The 9104-nt window shown below is 41.8% G+C and overlaps 1 protein-coding gene and 1 long non-coding RNA gene across 2 annotated transcripts; one reads left to right on the forward strand and one right to left on the reverse strand.

Annotated features, from left to right (window-relative positions):
* Positions 1-474: 474 nt before the first annotated feature.
* On the forward strand, positions 475-4275 carry LOC145559846 (uncharacterized). The gene is made up of 2 exons (XR_014092994.1): positions 475-3260; positions 3335-4275. It is a non-coding gene; the product is annotated as an uncharacterized LOC145559846 (long non-coding RNA).
* A 3988-nt stretch (positions 4276-8263) lies between these two features.
* On the reverse strand, positions 8264-8896 carry LOC145557700 (uncharacterized). The gene has a single exon (XM_081618873.1). The coding sequence runs from the start codon at positions 8894-8896 to the stop codon at positions 8264-8266; it is 633 nt and encodes a 210-aa protein (XP_081474999.1).
* Positions 8897-9104: the final 208 nt, after the last annotated feature.

The following is a 9104-nucleotide window of genomic DNA, read 5'->3' on the forward strand; positions in this document are numbered from 1 at the left end:
GGATTTGAAGGACTTGAGTACCATTACTGATTTGTGTAGAATTTGGTGGAGACTAAGCTAGGAAATCAGTTACTTGTCCATTAGTTGATAGATTGATTTGGCTTATTTAACCTTTTAGGTTACACTAGTACATAATTGAGCTTATGTAACACGTATTGGTAACACTTTTTAAATTGAAATATTATTACATTTATAAGTAACACTATGGTAACATTTTTTTAAAATGTAACACTTAATATAACACTTTAAACATAGGTAACATTTTATGGTATCACTTTTAAAGTAGGTAACATTATATGGTATCACTTTTAAAAGAGGTAACATTTTATTGTTTAACACTAAAAGGATGCCAAAATAAGAATCCTTATGAACAGTTTGCTGACCAAATTACCCCTTAAAATGTCCAATTATAATTTACCATTTCATCTATTTTTTCCCAATTTCTTCACGGTCTTATTGCTGAAAATTAATTTTCTTCCTCTCTAAATAAATTTCAAACCCTTGTTCATTCACTCTTCTTCTCCTTCCTTTGATCTCCCGATTTTCCGCTTCAGCGATCCCTTGGCTCAAATTCGTTCAGCCCCGTAATGTCGTTTTAGTTTATCTCTTCTTCTCTCTCCTCTGATTATCAATTGAAGGTTGGCTGATGAACATGTCAAGGCGATGGTTCATTTTCCGTTCGCTGCTCAACAATGGCGGTCGAAGGAGTTCCACCTAACATCACTACTCAGCTTAACTACCTTCTCTCTCATTTTCTCTTCTGTATCAAGGAAACCCACTCCCCTCTTTCTCTCTTTTCTCGAATTCTTAAATTTCTAGGGTTCTTCATCATTTTGAACGCTATCCCATAATTGTTTGGTTGTTTACTTTGGTGAAATGGATGGAATTAGGGTTTATTTCTTTGACAATTTATTATTCCTTGCACGTTTCTCTTTTGCCTAGGTTTCATTTTTATCTTTTCCTTTTGCTTTTTTTTTGTAAAAAAAAAATTTCTTTATTCTGATTATCATGGGTTTCAATAGTTTTTTTGTGTGAAAGTAGTTGAATTGTTGAATGGCTCTATTTAGGATACAATGCCTTTAGTCTCTATTTTTTGATCATTTTTTTAAACAATTATGGGTTTCAATTGTGGTTATGGAGCAAATTCACAATTTATGTCCAATCTTATTAATGAATTAGCTGCACCTGATTTTAAAGGTTACTTAATTAAGTGAATTGTGTCCATTATTTTCTAGGAAAATGGGATTTACAATAGAATCAGAAGTATATGTATGGAAATCATTTCCTCGAAGCTGAACTACAGGACATGAATCATGTTCTTGCTGGTGTGCTTTTTGCTCTTGGTTATTTAAATGTCATTGTTGAAATTATAATTGGAATATATTATATGTATAACAGTTGTGCAGTGTGATTGTTTGCTTTTAAACAAAATGCCATTTTTTTTTTAATATGATTGGAGCTGTATGTGTGGCTTCTTGAGCCGATGATGCCTAGTCTATGACTTGTATCTTTAGACACATCATGGCCAGCACGTTTGTAGGAGAAACTATTATACGATCATTTTTGCATGTATATATACCTGATAATCATTTTGAGAATCCGGTGACTTCATCTTTTGGATTAGGATGTTCAATTATATTGTCTAGTTAACATAGACTTGTTGGAATACATTATTGGAAGTGATATTTGTTGCATGATATGGTGTGGGTAATTTATTTAGGATTTGATATGGATATGGTCCTATGATAACAATAGATGATAAAGACCATACAATTTGTTATTTGTACCCTGAAAATATGATATTAAGTACGGTCCAGATGCCATGAAACCTTCTGGAATGTATGTGACTTGATGAAAGTATATTTAAAGGTCAGCTTTTAGTTTTCATTTGCATTATATTCATTAGCTCTCTTCTTTCCAAATTTGGTGATGTTAATTTCTTTGTTGCAGTTATTGAATCAAGTTGTTTGTGAGCTGCCTCCTGAATATTCTCTTTCTAATTGTAAACCTCTGTGAGACTCATTGGGTGATTTGGGTCATACTCCTCTACATGTTTGTTAAGCTATTTATGACACTTTTTATAATTATTGTATTAACTCCTCTACATGTTTGTTAAGAATTTTATGGCACTTTTTTTAATTATTGTATTAACATGTGTTCTTTCCTTATCTTCAATTTTACCTCTTTGGTCTTGCCCTATACTAATCTCCAATTTTTCCTCTTTTGTTTTTCTATGACCAAAATATGACAGAGTATTCAATTTTGCCTCTTTGGTCTTGCCTTTCTCATCCTCAATGCAGTTTGGTATTTTCTTATCTTTGGCTTTCTTTTGATTTTTTCTTGGTTTATAATATATTATATCAAGAAATGGTATTGATAATCCCACGGCTTTCTGAGGTGACTAACATTAGGTATAAGAGTGATAAACTGATATATTAGCTCATACTCTACTATAGTAGTGGACTACATTTATACTGTGATTATCTTTGGTGCCATATTGAAGCATGTTATGAATAAAGAGACGAAGGTGTGTCGTATCCAAGTAATCAGGCAGCAAGTGAGTTGTGGTGGCTTCACTGTGGTGGTACTACATGCTAGTCAAGTAATCTTACTAAGGATTATAGCTATTAAATATTTATGAGTTGTTGAATAATCATATGGGCATTCTTGTTCTCATAAGTATCTGAATTTTAAAGTGCGCAGATAATTACAGGTCTTTGGTCCGACGTATTCAAGCAGCCATTATATACTTGTTGGTCAAACACACTGCAGTTTTGAAGATAAATACAGTTCTACTTGGCTGATGTAGTTAATAAATGTTATATAACGAACCTTGTATTGATGCACTTGTGTCAGCATTTCAGAAAATTTAATTCCAATCCCAACAGCCGATACTTGCAGAAAAAGAGGCGATCATGTTTCAGCACTATTGCTACTTATGTTATGCTTTACTGCTACCTAGCCTAAAGCATTGTAATTTTTTTTATAATGAAATTGTAATATTACAAGCATTTATTAATAAAAATATCTAAGTTTATATATATTTATATATGGTTTGTTTATTTAACTAAAACTCTTTGTGCCCGTGTGCAGATATTACGGAGGAGCTGACGATGAAGCTGCCTGGCCAATCCCTCACATGGGCGCACAGGAAGGCCATGCGGGAAGCCATGGCCCGGGCCGTCCCCGCTGAGCAGCGAGATAAGCTGCCGGGAATTCATGAGGGCTTCCTCGGCCCAATGATCAACTGCAGCGCTGAGGTAACTTTTTCGACCCTCATACTTGGTCAATTTTTCATTCTTTGATCCACTAACTCATTTTCTTTTGTACGCAGCTTTTCCTGCGGCTGACCGCCTTCCTTGAATGGAAGGACAAAGAAAATGAAAAGATGAAGCGCGCCTAGGACAAGGTTCAGAAGGCCCAAGATGCTGTTACTAGGGAGACGGCCGACCAGCGCCGATATTTTGAGACCCAGATCAACGCGCTATCCGACAAGGCGGCGCGGCAAGCGGAAGATCTGGTGAAGCTGGGTCAGACCCTCGAACAAGAGACCTTGGTCAGGGACACCATGAGGCAGGAAAGGGATCAAGCTCTCCTTGACGGCCAGTGCTGGAAGGAAGGTTTCGAGGCCTCGGAGAAGCTCAAGGGCGATGTGGCCTTAGCCCAGAAGAACTTGCAAGAGGCCTTGGACGAGGCGGACGCTCTTCGGGCTGAGGTGGGAACTCTCAAGAAGTCCATTAAGGACTTAACCCAACAACTGAAAACACCTCGTGCCCCTAGCGAAGACGAGGTCGTCCGCATTGAGCAAAATGCTGAGGATAGGTTGAAAATCCACTTCTTCGAGGCGTTCAAGCTCATGGTGGACGAGGGTGAGGAAGCCTTTTACCAAGAGCGATTCACCAAACGCCTCAACTTCGTCTGCCTCAAGGAAGAGGCTAAGAAGGCCGGGCAGCATGCTCCTGAGCTGGACATCACACCAACTACCTCAGAAGATGAGGAGAATGAAGAGGTGGCGGACGGCGATGAAGGCGAGGAGGAGAGCAAGGAAACGCCTGCTGATGACGCGTCCCTTCCTACCTCTGAAAGAGCTCGTCCAAGGCCAGGACCCAGCTTCTTAGAGCCCCAACCACCCCATGATATCAGCTTTTTTGTTTTTCTGCCTTTTTGAACAATTTTTTATTTACTTTAAATGCCGCCTTTTTTGAGCGGTTTCTGTAACATATTTTGCCGCCCTTCGAGTGGTCTTTAATTAATTCAAGCTCTTCTTTTCATTCATTTCATACTTAGAAAATATTACATACTTTTTGCATGTTTTTGCATTTCGTACGCGTACTTTTTGCACGTTTTTGCATTTTCGTACAATGGGGGAGGGGGGTATGCCCCTTTATTCGGCGTTCGCCTAGTCCATATTTTGAATGGTTTGATTGACTTGGTAGGGTTTATGCCTTAAAGGGTATGACTACTAGCGAGTTAATCAAATAATAGTAATGATTTCCCTTGGACTAGGTGATACGCCGAATCAACATATTATTCGGCCGTTTGATTGGCTTTATGTGAGTTGTCCATTAAAACTATCGCTCGGACATGCTCAAAAAATTTCAAGTATTATCTCAACTTAAAATTTCTAGGTTTGACTGGGCTAGAATGCCTAGGTATGCCCTTGCCCTAATTGAGGTTACGTATGATACCTTACCTTTACCGTCCGTCTAAATGAGGAACGGACGTATACAGGTGACTTAAGGTCAAGTCATACATTTTTTTTTTTTTACGACCGGTATGCTATGTTGCAAGCAACCTAGTTACAAGTTTCATGCGGCGTTTCTGCTTGGACTATGAAAGTGCAAATAAGCATAAGTAGAATGGAAAAATAATATAACAATGTTTGACTTTTCATTAATTTGTCAAAATTACATTGTTGTGGTCGTACGACTTTAGTTACATTACTCGGTCAACAGACCTAGCTGTATATATAGCTTTTTGACTAAGTACTAAGAAAAGACTTAAACATAATATTTCTTCAGATTGTCAGTGTTCCATGTACGCGGAATCGGACGGTCATTCATGGCTTCGAGACGGTAAGTACCATCTCGGACTTCTTCGCTAACTCTATACAATCCCTCCCAGTTTGGGGTCAGCTTTCCATCCTCATTTGCCCGACCTACAACCTCCATTTTTCTTAGAACCAGGTCTCCCATTTTTAGCGGACGCTTTGACACTCGGCGATTATATGCCCTTGTCATCTTTAAACGATAAATTTCGTGCCTAAGCACCGCATTGCCCCTAGCTTCTGGAAGGAAGTCTAGGGAAGTCTTCATGGACTCCCAATTGGCCGCTTCAACATATATAACATCACTCTAAAAGTGGGCTCATACATCTCAATTGGGAGAACAGCCTCAGCGCCGTAGACCTAAAAGAATGGAGTTTCTCCTGTGGAGCTCTTGGTCGTTGCTCGTATGGACCACAATACATTGACCAACTCATCAGCCCATAGGCCGCCTGCCTTTTCAAGCTTGCGCTTGATACCATTGGAAATCAACTTGTTGTATGCTTCTACCTGGCCGTTGACTTGTGGTCGGCCAACTGAAGCAAAGCAATGAGCTATGCCCTGGTCTTCCAACCATTCCTTAAGTTGAGGCGTTTCGAACTGGGGTCCATTGTCGAACACCATAGACTGAGGAACGCCAAAATGTGTAATGATACTCTTCCATATGAAAGCTGAAACATCCGTCCACTTGATGCCCCGGACAGCCTCGGCCTCCACCTATTTTGTGAAGTAGTCTACTGCTACAAACACATAACACCTTTGACCAGATGCTGGCGTGTACGGTCCTAAAATATCCATCCCCCATTTGGAAAAGGGGAGCGGACTACTTACGGCCGACAAACTGTTAGCAGGGCGATGAATCAAGGTTGCAAATCTCTGGCACTTTTCACATTTTTTTCACCATTTTCATGGCGTCCGACTTTAAGCTCGGCCAGTAGTACCCCAGATGGGCAGCCTTTTCAGCCAAGGCTCGCCCTCCAATATGGGAGCCGCACTTCCCCTGGTGGAGGTCATCCAGGACATCATGCCCCTTCTCAGGAGTGATACATTTCAGGTACGGCTTCACAAATGCCTTTTTAAACAACTCCCCCTTCTTCATTTCGAACCAGGCCGCTCTCTTCTTCATCAGCCAGCTTTCTTTGGGATCGGCCGGAAGCAATCCATCCCTTAAGTAAGAAATGATCCCGTCCATCCAAGTGGAGCTTCTATCAATGATTTGTACTGGCTCTGCATCAATACTCCTTCTTTCTTTTACCTCCCAAAATACTGATCTGGGGGTATCACATGATGCTGAGGATGCTAATTTAGAGAGGGCGTCCGCCTGATGATTAGACGAACTAGGAACTTGTTGCAGAGTAAAATGATCTAGGCCCTTGGCCTCCTCTTTGACAATCTTCAAGTATTTCATCATAGCCGGCTCCCTTGCCTTAAAATCTCCATTCACCTGCCAACTACAAGTAGGGAGTCCGAGCTTACATCCACTTTTGTTGCTCCTGCCACCTTACACATTCTAAGGCCAGCCAGGAGAGCTTCATACTCGGCCTCGTTATTAGAGGCTTGGAACTGAAATCTCAGAGCATATTCAAAATTATCTCCCTCGGTAGACTGACATATGATACCAGCGCCACACCCAGTAGCTGTTGCACTACCGTCCACGAACACTTTCCAGATTTGGTCCCCGGCCGGCTGAAGATCAGGCCGAGTCATCTCAGCTAAAAAAATCTGCAAAGGCTTGTCCCTTGATTGCTTTTCTTAGCTCAAACGTAATGTCAAAGCCTCTCATTTCCAAGGCCCACTAGAGCATACGGCCACTAGCCTCTAAGGTTGTAAATGGCTTATTAATAGGTTGGTCTGTGTAGACCACAATTGAATGTGCCAAGAAGTACGACCGCAGCTTTTTTGATGCAATTAAAATAGGGGGTACCTTAGCTCGGCGTTGTGAAGTACATGGCTGATAAAATTGACTGGGATCTGGTGGCCGTCCCTTTCTGCAAGCAGGATGGCACTTAGAGAGTGTTCAGAGATGGCGAGATAGATGAATAACATCTCATTCTTGAGTGGACTAACAAGCCGAGGCAAAGTATGCAAATGGCTTTTTAGCTGTACGAGTGCTTTTTCGGCCTCCACTGTCCATTCAAACATGGATTTCTTCTTGTTAGTTTAAAAGAAATAACGGCACTTGTCCCCTGACCTTGACAGAAATCTACCAAGTGCTGCTAAGCAGCCGGTCAGCCTTTGCACTTCCTTGATCGTCCTTGGTGACTTCATGTCCAGGACGGCTTGAATCTTTTCAGGGTTAGCCTCAATTCCACGTTGATCGATAAAAAATTCGAGAAATTTACCAGACTCAACACCAAAGACACATTTCTTTGGATTTAACATCATCTTATGCCGCCTGAGTTCGGTAAAAGTTTCTCGCAGATCCTTTAGGTGGTCGGCCGGCTCTTTTGACTTGACAATCATGTCATCGATGTACGCCTCCATATTCCAACCGAGATGATCTCCGAAGACTGTATTAACAAGCCGTAAAAAGGTAGCAGGGGCATTCTTGAGGCCGAATGGCATAACTTTGTAACAGTACAACCTCTGCTCAGTTATGAACGTTGTTTTCTCTTGATCTTCTTCCCATAAGGGAATTTGATGGAATCCGGAGTATGCATCCATAAAACTCATCAGGGCATGCCCGGCCGTTGAATCAACCAGGCGGTCGATTTTGGGCAAGGGAAAGCTATACTTAGGGCATGCCTTGTTCAGATCGGTGTAATCCACACACATTCTCCAAGTTCCATTCGGCTTTTTCACGAGAACCACTTTTGCTACCCAGTCTGGGTAATAACATTGCCGAATGAAACCTGCGTCCAGCAGCTTTTTTACCTCAGCTGCGGCCGCCTGATTCCTCTCTTCTCCATGATTTCTCTTCTTCTGGAGGACGGGTTTAACGGCTGGGTTCACAGCCAGCTTATGCACGACCAGGTCAGGACTTAATCCTGGTATCTCACCAACATCGAATGCAAATACATCTTTGAATTCTCTCAGCAGTTGAACTAACTCATCCCCAAGCATACCCAAAGCTATAGTGCCTACACTAACCGTCCGACCTGGTTGATCGGGGTCAAGCACTATATCTTGGTGACTGCCAGCCGGCTAGGGCCTTAACTCTGCTGGTCGGCTGACAGTCATTAGTTGTTATGTTTGCTCTATCTTGGCCGCCTTACGCTTCTAGTCGATCTGGTATGTTGAGAGTGAGGTTCCTTCTTCTTTTGGTTCGGACGATTTTGGTCTGTGTGCTGTAGGCTTAACGGCCAACTGATTACATTCCTTAGCCATTTTCTGACTCCCTTGGATTGTCCCAATTTTTCCGTCCGTTCTCTCAAACTTTAGCAGCATTAGATGAGGTACAATGACTGTTTTGGCTGCATTCAGTGTAGGACGGCCGAGTATGACATTATATCCAGTTAGTTCTTTTACAACCAGGAAGCGGACAACCATATCTCTTCCTTCCCCTTTTTGCCCAAAGCGGACGGGTAGGTCTATCCGCCCAACCGGGCGGATAACATTCCACCCAAATCCTACCAACGGGTGAGTGATGTCTTGAAGATCATCCTCTAGGAAGCTTAAATTCTTCAAGGCGGGCAGGCTGATGATGTCGGCCGAGCTACCCGTATCAATCAATATTCTTCCGACCTTCTGATTGGCTATCTTCATAATGAATACCATAGGATCATTGTGTAAGGCTTTGACTTCTCCCCGGTCAGCCTCGCTGATGGTTACTTCGGGAAAGGGTTCAGCCTTTACTGCATCCTCTTGCATCACCTTTCTCAAGTTCCAGGCGTCTTTCTTGATCCCTTTCATAGTTGGTCCGCCTGAGGCAAAACCTGCTGATATCACGACCATAAAGCCTGAATTAGTGCTATTCCCATCATCTTCCTTGTCTTTGTTCTTATCATTTTTCTATCTCTTCTCGGACGTGTTGTCTGTCTATGTGTAGGTGAATTTTGACTTCATCACATAAGAATTCAGCATGCCCTTCTTGGCTAGCTTGTCCAGCAATCTCTTCAAA

The sequence above is a fragment of the Chenopodium album genome, chromosome 9, assembly GCF_948465745.1.
Source record: "Chenopodium album chromosome 9, dcCheAlbu1.1, whole genome shotgun sequence".
NCBI lineage: Eukaryota > Viridiplantae > Streptophyta > Magnoliopsida > Caryophyllales > Amaranthaceae > Chenopodium > Chenopodium album.